Here is an 18,805-nt window from a genome sequence, read left to right as displayed (position 1 = left end):
ATGCTGTTACTTGCTCTGCTGATTATCACACTAAAGCAATTACATCAGCAGTCTACCTGTAAAAATTTCTTCTTCATTTCATCAAAGATATTTTGTCTGCATCTCCAAAACACATCCTATGGTGTGTAAGAACAAAATGAATTACAAATTATTTCTTTAAAATAAAGAGGTAAGACAGTGAAATGAGAACAATTAATCTAAAAACATTTTTGCAACAAAATATGTATGAATTAAAGTATTATTATATCATCTAAGATTTCATTCATAAATTATATTTGTAGTTTTAATCTTAGGCCTCAATTACTCTTTTTTTAAAAATAAATTTATTTTATTTATTTATTTATTTTTGACTGCATTGGGTCTTTGTTGCTGCACGCGGGCTTTCTCTAGTTGTGGCAAGTGGGGGCTACTCTTCGTTGTGGTGTGCGGGCTTCTCATTGTGGTGGCTTCTCTTGTTGCAGAGCACGGGCTCTAGGCACGCGGGCTTCAGTTGTTGTGGCACGCGGGCTCAGTAGTTATGGCTCGCAGGCTCTAGAGCACAGGCTCAGTAGTTTCGGCGCACGGGCTTAGCTGCTCCATGGCATTGGGATCTTCCCGGACCAGGGCTTAAACCTGTATCCCCTGCATTGGCAGGCAGATTCTTAACCACTGCGCCACCAGGGAAGCCCCTCAATTACTCTTGTAAGGTTACTGAAAACCTACATTATGGTGATAAAAAATAATATTAACATGGAAAACAACCACATTTTAACAAAGAGTAGCAGCTTCAGAATTGTGTATAAATAAAATGTTCTAAGTCATATTTTCCTAGTTTTATTGAGATATAATTAACATATAACTCTGTAACAGTTTTAAGGTGTACAACATAATGATTTGATATATGTATATACTGAAAAATGATTAATTACTACAATAAGTTTAGTTAACATCCATCATCTCACAGTTACAAATTTTTTGTCCTTGTAATAATAACTTTTAAGTTCTATTCCCTTAGCAATTTTCAGATATACAATACAGTATTGTTAACTATAGTCATCACACTGTATATTACATTCAGAACTTATTTATCTTATAACTGGAAGTTTGTACCTTTTGACCACCTTCACCTATTTACACAACTCCCATCCCCCATCTCTGGCAACCACCCATCTGTTCTGTGTTGATAAGAGTTCAGTTTTTCAGATTCCACATATAAGTAAATCATATAGTATTTGTCTTTCTCTTTCTAAGTCACTATTTTGAGACCATTAAAGGAACTCTGCAAGGAAACCAAAAGATCCCCGATTTTGCTACCTTATAAATTTAGATTTTTCACATTATAAATACTATTAAAGTAAAGCCACTTAACATTACCCCCTACAGCTATTTTCTTTTAATATCTCTTCCTTATTTTTAAAGAAGCTTATTTTAGCATAGCAAATCAAGAAAATACAGAAATATATAAAAGGAAATAAGGATAACCTATAATCAAGAGATAATCTCTTGAAAAATCTTGATTTTACATCCCACACTTCTGTACAAATTTTGTTTTCCTCCACCTTCTTTAATTAATAAAAAGAAACCAACATATTGTTTTAAAAGGTGCTTTTTATCACTCACAGTAGCTTAGATACTATTCTATATCAATTAAAAAATTTTACCTCATTTGCTTTTATAACAGAAATGTATTTCTATTATAATGGTAATACATATTTTTTGACAAGCAAGTCTAAAATAACTCCTATAGCAATTATTAAAAATTTGATATACATCCTATTAGATCCCTCTCCATTTTATGCACATATTATATAAAGATTATTAACCAAAAAAGATCATTCCGAACACCATCGTTTGAATTCTGCTCCTTTTCCCTCAACACTCACTCATCTTTCTGGGTCAAAACATTTAGTTTAAAAATTGCAGCGTTCGGGCTTCCCTGGTGGCGCATTGGTTGAGAGTCCGCCTGCCGATGCAGGGGACACGGATTCATGCCCCGGTCCGGGAAGATGCCACATGCCGCGGAGTGGCTGGGCCCGTAAGCCATGGCCGCTGAGCCTGCGCGTCTGGAGCCCGTGCTCTGCAATGGGAGAGGCCACAACAGTGAGAGGCCCGCGTACCGCAAAAAAAAAAAAAAAAATTGCAGTGTTCCATTATATAGGCAAAACATAATTTATTTAACTAATCTATTAATGGGCATTTAGACACCTTCAAATTTTCACTAGTTTTGCTTATCTGTACAATTTTTTCCATAAAGTTTATTTCCTAAAGAAAGAATTCTAGATCAAAGGTTATGTACTCATTTTTAGGATTTTTTTGATACCTGCTGCCAATACACTATCTCTTCCACAATTAAGAATTAAACTACAACTATCTGTCAAACACTGTTTTAGGTGCTGAGAAAATAGCAGTGAACAAAAGCCCTTGCCCTCAAGGAGATGACACTGTACAGGGGAAATTCAAAATAAACAAATCTAAATCATCAGGTATCCACCAGCCTCAGAGTCTCTGCATTTCTGTACACTGTACCTGGGATGCTCTTCCTTTAGATATCCTTACCTTCTTTTGTCAAGTATCATTGTGATGGCTTTAAAATGTGTCCACAAATTCTTTGACATGCCTCCCAGCAAGATTAGGAGTCTAAGTCCAGTCCCTTTTAATATGGGCCCGCCTCAGTGACTTCCTGTGATACATAACATTACTTTCAAGGCTGGGCTAGAAAATAGAAAAGGCAACACAGCTTCTTCCTGGCTCTCTTTCAGATGCTCACCCTTAGAACCTGGCCATTATGCTGTATAGGAGCCAAGCAGCCACATGGAAAGGTCGTGTGTAGATGTTCTAGCCACAACCCAACTGAGATCCCATCTGGCAACCAGCATCAACAACCATACATGTGAGGAAGTATTCAGATGATTCCAGACCCCAGCCTTTCAGATGCCCCAACTGATGCCTAGCAGAGCAGAACAAGCTGTCTCTCTTCAGCTTGGCCCAAATTGCACATCCATGAGCAAAAGTCATTAAGTGTGGGGGTAGGCTATTATAAAGCAACAAATAACCAAAATAGCTAGTTTCTCAAACAGGTCCTCTTCTCACCATTCTATTTAAAATTGCAGTCCTCTTCATCTCCCTTCCTTCAGGTTTCTCCATAGTATACTTATAGCCACCTGATATATTTGTTTATATTTTACTTGTTTATTGTTACCTCCGAAAAACTTCCATTATGAGCCAAGATGAAATAGCAGACTGGATTTACCCTCTCCACCTTAAACAACTAAAAAGAAGAGATGAAATATATGAAACAATAGTTTTTAAATATTATTAAATAACAGGTAACACAGGACAGTGATCCCTGTGAAAACAAACAAAAAAGGTAAGCTACCTTCCAGGCTGCAGTGCAGGGAGAGAGAACCCAGTTAAAGTTCAGCAATCTTCCTAAGCTGAAAAGATAAGGTTAGAAGTTCAAGTGGGTCAATTCAGCTAGAATTTACAGAGCAGAATACTGAAGAGAAGAAAGATGTGCAAATAGCATGCTCCAGAGATATGTAGTGGTCCTCCCTGAGTACTCATCAGCATATGCATGTGAAGAAACTACCTGAGGCAGGGGAAAGAACCACAGGAAAGAATCCCTGGAGCTCACTTCAGTTCCCACCAGCCAGAGTGAAAAAAAATTTCATAATACACGGGGCTCAGATAAGAGTATACAGAAGAGTATTGTCTCAGTAGTGGGGCCAAATTAGGCCTAATCTAAAGGCTATTCTGGATCAAACTTACAACACTTTTTAAAAGCAAGCCTCGGGCCTCCCTGGTGGCGCAGTGGTTGAGAGTCCGCCTGCCGATGCAGGGGATACGGGTTCGTGCCCCGGTCTGGGAGGATCCCATATGCCGCGGAGCGGCTGGGCCCGTGAGCCATGGCCGCTGGGCCTGCGCGTCCGGAGCCTGTGCTCCGCAACGGGGGAGGCCACAACAGTGAGAGGCCCGCATACTGCAAAAAAAAAATAAAAAAAAAATAAAAATAAAAGCAAGCCTCAAAAGGATCAAAATGTTTACAAGTAAATTAGCACTGTCAGAGAACAAAGCTCAAGAATATCTATGGAAATAAAAAATACCCAGCACCCATCAACATAAAATTCAGTGTTTGGCATCCAATCCAAAATAAACAGGCATGCATCAAAGTAGGAAATGATGACCCATAATGAGGAGAAAAATCAATCAATGAAAACCTACCCAGATATAATACAGATGATATAATTAATAGACAAGAATATAAAAAGTTTATAACTATATTCTACATTTTAAGAAGGTACAGGAAAGAATGCAAAGGAAATAAATGAAAGATATATTAAAGATTCAACTCAAGAGGAGACTAGGTGGCAGAGCTGAAGGACTTGAGCTCACCTCCTCTCACAAAAACACCAAAATCACAACTAACTGCTGAACAACCATTGACAAAAAAGAATGGAACCTACCAAAAAAGATATTCTACATCCAAAGACAAGAAGCCATAACGAGGCAATATGAGGAGGGCTTTTGCGATATAATCAAATCCCATACCCACCAGGTGGGCGACCCACAAACTGAAAAATAATTATATCGCAGAGGTTCTCCTACAGGAGTGAAGTTATGAGCCCAGCGTCAGGCTCCCCAGCCTGGGGGTCTGGCATCAGGAGGAGGAGCCTCGAGAGCATTTGGCTTTGAAGGTCAGGGGGGGCTTGAGCTGCACAGGACTGGGGGAGACAGAGACTCCACTCTTGGAGGGCACACTCAAGGTTTCACATGCACTGGGACTCAGGGCAAAGCAGTGACTCCATAGGATCCTGGGCCAGACCTACCTGCGGGCCTTAGAGGGTCTCCTGGGGAGGTGGGGTTCAGCTGTGGCTCACTGTGGGGGCAAGGACACTGCTGGCAGAGACCCTAGAGAATACACATCTGCATGAGCTCTTCTGGAGGTGGTCATTTTGGCACTGAGACCTGGCCCCTCCAAACAGCCTGCAGTCTCCAGTGCTGTGACACCTCAGGCCAAACAACCAAGATGGTGGGAACACAGCCCCACCATCAGCAGACAGGCTGCCTAACATCTGTCCTAAGTGCACAGCCGCCTCTAAACACACCCCCTGACATGGTCCTGCCCACCAGAGGGACAAGAACCAGCTCCACTCACCAGGGGGCAGCTACAGTCCATCCCACAGGAAGCCTGCAGAAGCCCCTGGACCAACCTCACCCACCAAGGGGCAAACACCAGAAGGAAGTACAACTACAAACCTGAAACCTGAGAAACAGAGATCACAAACACAGAAAGTTAGACAAAATAAGACAGCAGAGAAATATGTCACAGGTAAAAGAAAAAGATAAAACCCCAGAAAGAACTAAGTGAAGTGGAGGTAGGCAATCAGCCTGAAAAAGAATTTAGAGTAATGACAGTAAAGATGATTCAACATCTCGGGAAAAGAATGGAGGCACAGACCGAGAAGATACAATAAATTTTTAACAAAGAGCTAGAAAATTTAAAGAACAAACAGAGATGAACAGTACAATAACTGAAATGAAAAATAAACAAGAAGGAATCAATAGCAGAATAAATGAGACAGAAGAATGAATAAGTGACCTGGAAAAGAGATTGGTGGAAATCACAGCTGTGGTGTGAATAAAGAAATAAGAATAAAGAAAAAAAAAGAATGAAAAGGAATGAATACAGTCTAAGAGATATCTGGGATGACATTAAATGCATCAACATTCACATTATAGGGGTCCCAGAAGGAGGAGACAGAAAGGGCCTGAAAAAATATTTGAAGAGATAATAGTCAAAAGCTTCCCTACCATGGGAAAGGAACCACTCACTCAACCCCAAGAAGTGCAGACAATCCCATACAGAATAAACCCAAGGAAGAACATGCCAAGACACGTATTAATCAAGTTGACAAAAATCAAAGACAAAGAGAAAAAAACATTAAAAGCAACAAGGGAAAAGCAACAAATAACATACAAGGGAATCCCCATACAGTTATCAGATGATTTTTCAGCAAAAACTCTGCAGGCCAGAAGGGAGTGGCATGATATATTTAAAATGATGAAAGGGAAAAACCCACAACCAAGAATACTCTACCCAGCAAAGCTCTCGTTCAAATTTGATGGAAAAATCAGGCAAGCAAAAGCTAAGAGAATTCAGCACCACCAAAGCAGCTTTACAACAAATGTTAAAAGAACTTCTCTAGGCGGAAAAGAAAAGGTCACAACTAGAAAAACGATAACTACAAATGGGAAAGCTCAGCAGTAAAGGCAAACATACAGTAAAAGTAGGAAACAGTCCTCACAAAAATATTATATAAAAATCAGCAATCATGAGAATACAAATGCAGGATGTTGGAAATGCATTTGAAATTAAGAGACCAGCAACTTAAAACAATCTTGTATATATATAGAGAGAGACTACTATATCAAAACCTGAGGGTAATTGCAAACCAAAAATCTACACTAGATACACACACTTAAAGAAAAAGTAATCCAAACACAACTCTAAAGATAGTCATCAAATCACAAGTGAACAAAAGAGGAATGAAAAAAAAAGAGCTACAAAAACAAATCCTAAATAATTTTTTTAAATGGCAAGAAGAACATACATATTGATAACTACCTTAAATGTAAATGGATTAAATGCTCCAACCAAAAGACACAGACTGGCTGAATGGATACAAAAACAAGACCCATGTATATGCTGTCTACAAGAGACTCACTTCAGATCTAGGGACACATATAGAATGAAAGTGAAGGAATGGAAAAAGTTATCCTATGCAAGTGGAAATCAAAAGAAAGCTGAAGTAGCAATATTCATATCAGACAAAACAGATTCTAAAATAAAGACTGTTACGGGACTTCCCTGGTGGCACAGTGGTTAAGAATCTGCCTGCCAATGAACGGGACATGGGTTCAATTCCTGGTCTGGGAAGATCCCACATGTTGCGGAGCAACTAAGCATATGCACCGAAACTACTGAGCCTGTGCTCTAGAGCCCACGAGCCATAACTACTAAGCCCGCGCACCACAACAACTGAAGCTCGTTGCCCTAGAGCCCGTGCGCCACAACTACTGAGCCCACGTGCTGCAACTACTGAAGCCTGTGCGCCTAGAGCCCATGCTCTGCAACAAGAGAAGTTACCGCAATGAGAAGCCTACGCACTGTGATGAAGAGTAGCCCCCGCTTGCCACAACTAGAGAAAGCCCATGCACAGAAACAAACACCCAACACAGCCAAAAATTAAAATTAAAAAAAAATTGTTACAATAAAACTAAATGTGTACAAAAATTTTTTTTAATAAAAATGGAATAAAATAAAATAAAGACAGTTACAAGAGAAAAAGAAGGACACTACATAATGATCAGGGATCAACCCAAGAAGATATAACAATCATAAATATCTATGCTCTCAACATAGGAGTGCCTCAATACATAAGGCAAATGTTAACAACCATAAAAGGAGAAATTGACATTAACACAATAATAATGGGGGACTTTAACACCGCTACTTACATCAGTGGACAGATCATCCAGACAGAAAATCAATATGGAAACACAGGCCTTAAATGACACATTAGACCAGATGGACTTAATTGATATTTATAGAACAATGCATCCAAAAGCAGCAGAATACACATTCTTCTCAAGTGCACATGGAATATTCTCCAGGATAGATCACATGGTGGGCCACAAAGCAAACGTTGGTAAATTTAAGAAAAATGAAATCACATCAAGCACCTTTTCGGACCACAACACTAAGAGATCAGAAATCAACTACAAGAAAAAACCTGTAAAAACACACAAACACGTGGAGGCTAAACAATATATTACTAAACAATTAATGGATCAGTGAAGAAATCAAAGAAGAAACCAAAATATACCTAGACACAAATGAAAATGAAATCACAACAATCCAAAAGCTTTGGGACACAGCAAAAGTAGTTTTAAGAGGGAAGTGTATAGCAATACAATCTTACCTCAGGAAACAGAAAAAATCTCAAATAAACAGCCTAAACCTACACCTAAAGCAACTAGAGAAAGAAGAACAAACAAAATCCAAAGTTAGTAGAAGGAAAGAAATCATAAAGATCAGATCAGAAATAAATGAAATAGAGACGAAGAAAACAATAGAAAAGATCAATGACACTAAAAGCTGATTATTTGAAAAGATAAACAAAATTGATAAACTGTTAGCCAGACTCATCAAGAAAAAAAATGGAGAGGGCTCAAATCAATAAAATTAGAAATGAAAAAGAAGTTCCAACTGACACCACAGAAATATAAAGGATCATAAGAGACTACTACAAGCAAATATATGCCAATAAAATGGATAACCTGGAAGAAACGGACAAATTCTTAGAAAGGTACAACCTTTCAAACCTGAACTAGGAAGAAATAGAAAATATGAACAGACCGATCACAACTACTGAAATTGAAATTGTGATTAAAGAACTTCCAACAAACAAAAGTCCAGGACCAGATGGCTTCACAGGGGAATTCTGAACATTTAGGGAAGACTTAACACCTACCCTTCTGAAACTCTTCCAAAAACTTGCAGAGGAAGCAACACTCCCAAGCTCATTCTATGACACCATCACCCTGATACTAAAAACAAAGATATCACAAAAAAAGAAAATTATGAGCCAATAACACTGATGACTATAGATGCAAAAATCCTCAACAAAATACTAGCAAACTGAATCCGACAATACCTTCAAAGGATCATACACCATGATCAAGTGAGATTTATCCCAGTGATGCAAGGATCTTTCATTATCCACAAAGCAATCAGTATGGTACACCACATTAACAAATTGAAGAATAAAAGCCATATGATCATTTCAATAGATGCAGAAAAAGCTTTGACAAAATTCAACACCCATTTATGATAAACACTCTCCAGAAAGTGGGCATGGAGGGAACCTACCTCAACATAATAAAGGCCATATATGACAAACCCACAAAAAACATCATTCTCAATGGTGAAAAGCTGAAAGCATTTCCTCTAAGGTCAGGAATAAGACAAGGATGTCCACTCTCGTCACTTTTATTCAACATAGTTTTGGAAGTACTAGCCATGGCAATCAAAGAATAAAAATAAAGGACTCCAAATTGGAAAAAAAGAGGTTAAACTGTCATTGTTTCCAGATGACATGATACTATACATAGAAAATCTTAAAGATGCTAACAGAAAACTACTAGAGCTCATCAATCAATTCAGAAAGTTGCAGTATAAAAAATTAAATACATAGATCTCTCTTGCATTTCTATATACTAACAATGAAAGATCAGAAAGAGAAACTAAGGAAACAATCTCATTTGCCATTGTAAAGAATAAAAAACCTAGGAATAAACCTACCTAACGAGACAAAAGACCTGTACTCTGAAAACTATAAGATGCTGAAGAAAAAAGATTGAAGATGACACAAACAGATGGAGAGATATATCATGCTCCTGGATTGGAAGAATCAATCAAAATGACTATACTACCCAAGGCAATCTACAGACTCAATGCAATTCCTATCAAATTACCAATGGCATTTTTCACAGAACTAGAGCAAAAATTTTTTAAATTTGTATGGAAACACAAAAGACCCTGAATAGCCAAAGTAATCCTGAAAAAGAAAAATGGAGCTGGAGGAATCAGGCTCCCTGACTTCAGACTATACTACAAAGCTACAGTAATCAAAACAGTATGGCACTGGCACAAAAACAGAAATGTAGATTAATGGAACAGGATAGAAAGCCCAGAGATAAACCCACACACCTATGGTCCATGAAACTATGACAAAGGAGGCAAGAATATACAATGGAGAAAACACAGTCTCTTCAATAAGTAGTACTGGGAAAACTGGATAGCTACAGGTAAAAGAATGAAGTTAGAACATTCTCCAACATCATACACAAAAATAAACTCAAAATGAATTAAAGACCTAAATGTAAGACCAGATTCTATAAAACTCTTAGAGGAAAACATAGGCAAAACACTCTTTGATGTAAATTGCAGCAAGATTTTTTTCAATTCACCTCGTAGAGGAATGGAAATAAAAACAAATGGGACCTAATTTAAACTGAAAAGCTTTTGCACATCAAAGGAAACCATAAACAAAATGAAAAGACAACCCACAGAATGGGAGAAAATATTTGCAAATGGTGTGACTGACAAGGGATTAATCTCCAAAACATACAAACAGCTCATGCAGCTCAATATCAAAAAAACAAACAACACAATCAAAAAATGGGCATAAGATCTAAACAGACATTTCTCTAAAGAAGACATACAGATGGCCAAAAAGTACATGAAAAGATGCTCAACAGCGCTAATTATTAGAGAAATGCAAATCAAAACTACAATGAGGTGTCACCTCACACTGGTCAGAATGGTCATCATCAAAAAGTCTACAAACAATTGCTGGAGAGGATGTGGAGAAAAGGAAATCCTCCTACACTGTTGGTGGGAATGTAAATTGGTACTACCACTATGGAGAACAGTATGGAGGTTCCTTAAAAAACTGAAAACAGAACTACCATATAATGCAGCAATCCCACTCCTGGGCATCTATCTGGAGAAAACCATAATTCCAAAAAATACATGCTCCCCAATGTTCATTGCAGCACTGTTTACAACAGTCAAGACACGGAAGCAATGTAAATGTCCATCGATGAACGGATAAAGAAGATGTGGTATATACACACGATGGACTATTACTCAGCCATAAAAAAGAATGAAATAATGCCATTTGCAGCAACATGTATGGATCTAGAGATTATCATACTAAGTGAAGTAAGTCAGACAGAGAAAGACAAATATCATATGATATCACTTATAGCTGGAATCTACATAAATGATACAAATGAACTTATTTACAAAATAGACTCACAGGGCTTCCCTGGTGGCACAGTGGTTGAGAGTCTGCCTGCCAATGCAGGGGACACGGGTTCGTGCCCCGGTCTGGGAAGATCCCACGTGCCGCGGAGCGGCTGGGCCCATGAGCCATGGCCGCTGAGCCTGCGCGTCCGGAGCCTGTGCTCCACAACGGTAGAGGCCACAACAGTGAGAGGCCCGTGTAGCGCAAAAAAAAAAAAAAAAAATAGACTCACAGACTTGGAAGATAAATTTATGTTTACCAAAGGGGAAAGGGGGTGGGGAGAGATATATTAGGAGTCTGGGCTTAACATATACACACTACCATATATAAAATAGGTAATCAACAAGGATCTACTGTATAGCACAGGGAACTCTACTCAATGTTCTATAATAACCTATATGGGAAAAAAATCTGAAAAAGAATGGATATATGTATATGTATAACTGAACCACTCTGCTGTACACCTGAAACTAACATAACATTGTAAATTAACTATACCCAAAATAAATATTCAATTATAAAAAAGCATGACTTGAACACTAAACGCTATGAAAGAAAAGATTAATAAACTCAATTATAGAAAAAGGAAATTTAAAAAAAGATCCAACTCAAATTTCTAAAGATGAAAAGTACAATATCTGAGATGAAACACAGAATGGATGGGATTAACAGATTAGGTACCACTGAACAAAAGATTATATAAACCACTTGAAGACACAGCAATAGAAACTATCACAAATGAGACAAAGAGAGGAAAAAAACCATACACACACACACACAGAGAACAGAAAAGTGGGACAACTTTCTTATCAGAAACCAAGGAGGCCGGAAGGAAGTTGCACAATATTTTTCAGGTGCTCACAGAAAATAACTGTTAACCCAAGAGCCTATAACCAGAAAAATGTCCTTTAAGAATGACCCAGAAATTGCTTCTGTAACCAAGCAGAATTCAAGACATGCTCAGATAAAGGAAAACTAAAAGAATTTGTCTCCAGTAGAAATACCCTAAAGGAATGGCTAAAGGAAATTCTCTAAACAAAAAAGGAAATGATTAAAGGGGAACCTTAGAACATCAGGAAGGAAAAAAGAACACAGTTAGCAAAATATGGCTAAATAGAATACATTTTCCTTCTCCTCTTTAGTTTTTTTTTTTTGCGGTACATGGGCCTCTCACTGTTGTGGCCTCTCCCATTGCAGAGCACGGGCTCTGGACGCGCAGGCCCAGCGGCCATGGCTCACGGGCCCAGCCGCTCCGTGGCATGTGGGATCTTCCCGGACCGGAGCACGAACCCGTGTCCCCTGCATCGGCAGGCAGACTCTCAACCACTGTGCCACCAGGGAAGCCCTCCTCTTCAGTTTTTATTAAATGTTTGACAGTTGAAACACAACTTAAGAGACTGCTTGATGTGGTTATAAATGTATGTAGAGGAAGTATTTAATTCAATTATATTGTAGACAGGGGAGGGTAACAAGACATAAAGGGAGGTAATGTTTCTACATTTCAATTAAACTGATAAAATAATGACACCAGTAGACTGTGAGAAACTTGTATATACACAGAAGAACCACTAAAAAAGCTATTACAAGAGAATATGATCAAAATCAGTATGGAAAAATCAAAACAAAATTTTAAAAAATATTCAAATAACACAAAGGAAGGCAAGTGAAAGATAATAGCAAAATGAAAAACAGAAAATAAACAGAAAACAAAATAAAATGGGAGGCTTATGCTCTAACATGTTAATCATTACATTAAATATAAATGACCTAATCACACCAACTAAAAAGAGATTTGGGAGGGTAAATTAAAACTATATGCTGTCTCTAAGAAACTCAGACACACACACCTACACACACAAAGATGTACACCCATATAGAATACATACTATGTCAAATACATGATATACATAAAACACTTTAAAATAAATTTACATATAAGATATATATTTCATGTAAAATATTTAGTATGAAAGTAAAAAAGGGAAAAAACGTACCATGCAAACATCAATCAAAGAAAGCAAGAGTTAATTTTAAAAATTAATATCAATTAAAGTAGACTTCAGAACAAAGAAAATTACCAGAGATAGAGAGGAACATATAATGATTAAAGGGCCCATCCACTAAGAAGGCATAGCAATCCTAAATTTGTATGAACCAAACAGAGCTGCAAGATTTGTGAAGCCAGAACCGGTAAACCTAAAATAATAAAATAACTCTACAATAATTAGGAGACTCCAACAACTCTCTCAACAATTGCTACAACAACTAAACAGAAAATAAGCAAGGACACAGAAAAAAACAACAATACCATCAACCAACAGAACCTAATTAACATTTGTAAAGGGACAGAATATACATTCTGTCCAGATGCACTTGGAACATATTCCAAGACAGGCCATATCCCAGGTCATAAAACAAATTTTAACACATTTAGAAGAACTACAATCAAATAGAGTATATTCTCTGCTCATGATAGGACAACAGAAGATCTAAATAAATAAAGCAACATAATGTGTTCCTACATTGGAAGACTCAACATAGTAAAGATGTCAATTCTTCCCAAACAAAAATACAGTTTTTAAAGCAAGTCTTATCAAAATCCCAGCAAGATTTTTTGAAGATATAGACAAGAATATTCTGAAAGTTATATGGAAAGGCAAAGGAACTAGAATAACTAAAAAGATAAAGTGAGAGGACTCTGTCTACTCAATTTCGAGACTTATTATATAGCTACAGTAATCAAGACTGTGTGGTATTGGTAGAGGGACAGACATAGAGATCAATGGAACACAATAGAGAGCCACACAGATATGCCCAACTGATTTCTGACTAGGTGTAAAAGCAACTCAATGGAGGAAAGAGTGTCTTTTCAACAAATGGTGCTGGAATAATTGGACATCCATAGGCAAAAAATAATAATAATCCTGGACCTGGACAAGTCTCTCACCTTATACAAAAAGTAACTGAATATAGATCATGAACTTAAATGAAAAATGTAAACCTATAAAACTTTTAGAAAAAAAAATAGGAAAAAATCTTCTAGAGCTAAGGATAGGCAGAGTTCTCAGACTTGATACCAAAAGCATGATTTACAAACAGAAAAATTGATAAACTGGACGTAATCAAAATTGAAATATCTATTTTGCAAAGACCCTGTTAAGAAAGAAAAGACAGGGAATTCCCTGGCGGTCCAGTGGTTAGGACTCAGCACTCTCATTGCCAAGGGCCAAGGTTCAATCCCTGGTCAGGGAACTAAAAACCCCACAAGGAAAAAAAAAAAAAAAAAAAGAATGAAAAGACAAGCTACTGACTGGAAGAAAATACTTCAAACCACATAATAGACAAAGGACTAGTATCTAGACTATACTGTAAAGAACTCTGAACACCTAACAAGAAAAAAGCAACAATATAATTAGAACACAGGCAAAAATCATGAGACACATTTCAATGAAGAAAACAGATGACAAGTAAACACACAAAAAGATGGTCAACATCATTAGCCATTAGATAAATACAAATTAAACCACAATGAGATATGACCACACACCTATCAGAATGGCTAAAATTAAAAATAGTGGCAACACCAAATGCTGACAAGGATGCAGAAAAATTGGATCTCTCATAATTTCCTGCTGGGAAGTAAAATGGTACAGCTACTCTAGAAAACCATTTGGTAATTTCTGAAAAAACTAAATATGCAACTACCATACCACCCAGCAACTGTACTATTCAACAGTTATCACAGAGAAATGAAGAATTATGTTCACACAAAAACCTATACATGAATTTTATAGCAGCTTTACTCATAATATCCAAAAACTGCAAATAATCTAGAGGTCCTTCAACAGGTGAATGGAAACAAACTGTGGTACATCCATACCAAGGACATTAATAAGCGAAGGAACAAACTGTTGATACATGGGACATCCAAAGAAGCCTCCAGAGAATTATATATTAAGTATAAAAGGCCAAGTCCAAAAGGTTGCATACAGTAAGATTCCATTTATACAACATTTTTGAAATGACCAAATATAGAAATGGAAAACAGCTAAGTGATTGCCAGGAATCAAAGAGGGGCTGGGAGTGGGAGGGAAGTGAGTGTAGTTATAAAAGGGCAACATGAGAGATCCTTGGGGAGATGAAAATGTTCTGTATCTTGACTGTATCAATGCCAATACCTTGATTGTTATATTGTACTATAGTTTACATGATGTTGCCATTAGGGGGAACTGGGTAAAGAGTACATGATGTCTCTTTTTTATTTCTCAGAACTACAGATGAAACTTTAACTAACTCAAAATTAAAAGTTTAATTTAAAAATAATACATCTGCCTGTCCTACTACTCTTCCACCTCTCTTCTCCTAGAGACTGAAAGAGGATTGCCTGTTTTAAACCTTGGAGTGGAGTGAAGTGGGGGGTGGTACTCCTGAGAACATGTTGTCGCAGACTGGCCCTCATGTTGATTTGCAGCCCCAATTCACACTATCTGTGTGGTATTAAAAAAACCCCACAAGTTAAGAATTACTTTGAAAATGGTTCCAGAACAGTAGTACTCCCAGATACATGGCAGAAACAATCACAATTTTCTTCTGAAAGAAGCCATCTGTATTCCAAAGCTCATATAATTTCCATAAAAATTATTTTCACAATTACAAGACATACGAACAGCTCAAAACTGTTTTTTTTTAAATCACTAAATACATAAGGAAAAAGGCACCATGAGTGAAAGTCATCAAAGAATAAAACACAGCAGATGACATACAATAAAAGTTTCAATATTGAAACTATCAGCAACATTATAAAAGAAAAATGTACAATATGCTTCAAGAAATAAAAAAGAACTTTGAATTCATGAGTAGACGTTGGCAATCAGCAGGCTTTTAAAAGTAACAAACAGGGGCCTCCCTGGTGGCGCAGTGGTTGAGAGTCCGCCTGCCGATGCAGGGGATACGGGTTCGTGCCCCGGTCTGGGAGGATCCCATATGCCGCGGAGTGGCTGGGCCCGTGAGCCATGGCCACTGAGCCTGTGCGTCCGGAGCCTGCACTCCGCAACGGGAGAGGCCACAACAGTGAGAGGCCCGCGTACAGCAAAAAAAAAAAAAAAAAAAAAAAAAAAAAAAAAAAAAAAGTAACAAACAGAATTCCTAGAAAAGGATATAATAATAAAAGTAAAAATCACAAAGTTTAAATGTATTTAAAATATTGAAGAATTAATGAATCTCATATGATAGAACTAAAATTTTCTAAACTTTTAGTGACAGAACGATGTAAAACATTAGCGCATAAGAGGCAGGAAGTATACAGTAAAAAGGATACATCCAGGAGAAGGGAGAGAGAATGGAAGTAGAGAAAATTTAAATACATGATGGCTAAGAACTTCAACAACCAATGGAGGATACCAAATCAGATTCAAGAAACCCAACAAATTTCAAGTAAAGTAAATACAGAGTTTACAAGCAGGCAGGGAGAAATGAGAGATTACCTTTAAATAAACTAAAACAATTAGACTTTCAGTTGATTTCTCAACAGCAAAAATGGAAGCCAGAAGACTGAAGCATACCCTTAATCTTCTAAATAATAGTAACTGGTAGCCCAGAATGCTATATACAGCAAAAATGTCTTTTAGGAATGCAAAAACTAAGATTTTTATGACCAGTAGATCCTCATTAAAGAAACCCTTAAAAAGGTATTCTTCTTCTTTACCAGTTTTTATGCTTCGGCACTCAGTGTTTTTTTTGTCTAAGAATCTTTTCTAAGGGCTAAAATCCTAGTCAGCATCTGTCTATAACCACATAAGAGACTCCAAGTGAGAACCACTCATTTGAGGCAGGTCAATTCTTAGACCTATGAGAGACTTGTATCCTAATCATCACAAGAGACTACAAAAGCTTGAGGCATCATATGCTCTTAGAACTTCATTGAAAGTTCTTGATGAAAGAGAGGATGTTTCCTCTTCTGTCTTCCTGTTTATATTATGGAAGATTATATTTCACAGTAACCTCTCAAAAAAATGTATCATGGGCAGAAAGAAAAGTAATCCTAGAGAGTAAGAGATGAATTCTGATCTAGCCTGACAACAGTGAGACATACCTAATTTCTACTAAACAACTATTGTGGTGCCATAATCATGTCCACCAGGAGGACAACTTTCTAGAAAAACCACCACCAGCTCAATGCACATGCAATGTCTAAACAAAGTGCTTATATGGGGTTGGCCAAAAAGTTTGTTCGGGTGTTTCCCAAATGAACTTTTTTGGCCAACCCAATATATTGTCAGCTAATCATAGGCATGGAGAAAAAGACTGTTCATGGATTTCAGCTTTAAAAAACCATATTCCCTCTCTTGAGTCTTGTGTCACATCCTCACCACCATGTCTCTGTACTAGATCTAGTTCCCTCTTTGGAAGTAACATTTTTACTCAGTGTTTAAATTCTGGTCCCAAAGTAGTTATTTTGTCTTTGACAAAGGAGTGTGATACAAGAAGAAATAAATAGCTGCAAAAATTAACTCAAAATGGATCAAAGATCTAAAAGCAAAAGCTAAAATTATAAACTATTAGAAGAAAACATAGGAGAAAAGTTTCACGATACTGGATTTCACAATGATTCTTAGATGTGATACCAAAAGCAGAGACAATAACAACAACAACAGAATACATATTGGATTTCATTAAAATTCAAATGCTTGCGGGCTTCCCTGGTGGCGCAGTGGTTGAGAGTCCGCCTGCCGATGCAGGGGACACGGGTTCGTGCCCCGGTCCGGGAAGATCCCACATGCCGCGGAGCGGCTGGGCCCGTGAGCCATGGCCGCTGAGCCTGCGCGTCTGGAGCCTGTGCTCCGCAGCGGGAGAGGCCACAACAGTGAGAGGCCCGCGTACTGCAAAAAAAAAAAAAAAAAAAAAAAAAAAAAAAAATTCAAATGCTTGTGCACCAAAGGACAACAGAGCAGAAAGGCAACCCATGGAATGGGAGGTAACACCTGCAAATCATGTATCTGTTAAGGTATTAATATCCAGAATATATAAAGAACTCTAACAACCCTAAAAACAACAAAAAATACCCCAAAACCCAGGTTAAAAAATAGGCAAAGAACTTGAAGAGACATTTCTCCAAAGAAGATATACAAAGAGCCAACAAGCATATCACCAATCATTAGGAAAATGCAAATAAAAAACACAAGATAACCACTTCACACCCATTAGAATGGCTATTACCAAACAAAACCAAAAACCGGTAACAAGCAAACAAAACTCCCACTAAGGCGTTGGAGGGTGTGGAGAAACTGAAGCCCTTGTGCACTGCTGATGGGAACGTGAAATGGTGCTTCCACTGGAAAACAGTATAGGTTTTGGCAGGATAGCAGCACTATTCACAATAGCCCAAAAATAGAAACAACCCAAATGCCGACTGACGAATGACATGATAAACAAAATGTGGGCATAAACATACAATGGAGTATCATTCAGCCTTAAAAAGGAATGAAATTCTGGTATATGCTATAACATGGATGGATCTTGAAGACACTATGGTAAGAGAAAGAAACCAGACACGAAGGACAAATATTGTATGATTCTACTTATACAAGGTAAGGAGAGAAGTCAAGTTCATAGACAGAAAGTAGCATTGTGGTTGCCAGGGACTAGGAAGAGGAAGGATACGGGGAGATATTGCTTAATGGATACAAAGATTCAATTTGGGAAGATAAAAAAAGTTCTGCAGATGGCTGGTAGTGATGTTTGCACAACAATGTGAATGTACTTAATGCCAGTGAACTGCACACATAAAAATGGTTAAAATGGGGGCTTCCCTGGTGGCGCAGTGGTTGAGAGTCCACCTGCTGATGCAGGGGACACGGGTCTGTGCCCTGGTCCAGGAGGATCCCACATGCCGCGGAGCGGCTAGGCCCATGAGCCATGGCCGCTGAGCCTGCGCATCCGGAGCCTGTGCTCCA

The 18,805-nt window shown here is 37.9% G+C and overlaps 1 protein-coding gene across 2 annotated transcripts in view; it reads right to left on the bottom strand.

Moving 5' to 3' along the window:
* The window catches only part of USP47 (ubiquitin specific peptidase 47), a 123,082-nt gene that overhangs the window by 80,285 nt on the left and 23,992 nt on the right, over nt 1–18,805 (bottom strand). The window contains exon 2 of one of the 2 annotated variants that reach the window (XM_082627903.1): nt 57–116. The exons of the other annotated variant lie outside the window; for it this stretch is intronic. Within the exon in view, the coding sequence (XP_082484029.1) occupies nt 57–116 (60 nt within the window). The remainder of the gene's footprint in view (nt 1–56; nt 117–18,805) is intronic. 2 annotated transcript variants of the gene reach the window in all.

The sequence above is a fragment of the Mesoplodon mirus genome, assembly GCF_964341445.2.
Source record: "Mesoplodon mirus genome assembly, chromosome: 7".
NCBI classification, from domain to species: Eukaryota; Metazoa; Chordata; class Mammalia; order Artiodactyla; family Ziphiidae; genus Mesoplodon; species Mesoplodon mirus.
The sequence above is the reverse complement of the archived record's forward strand: the minus strand, read 5'-3'. Positions and strand labels throughout refer to the sequence as shown.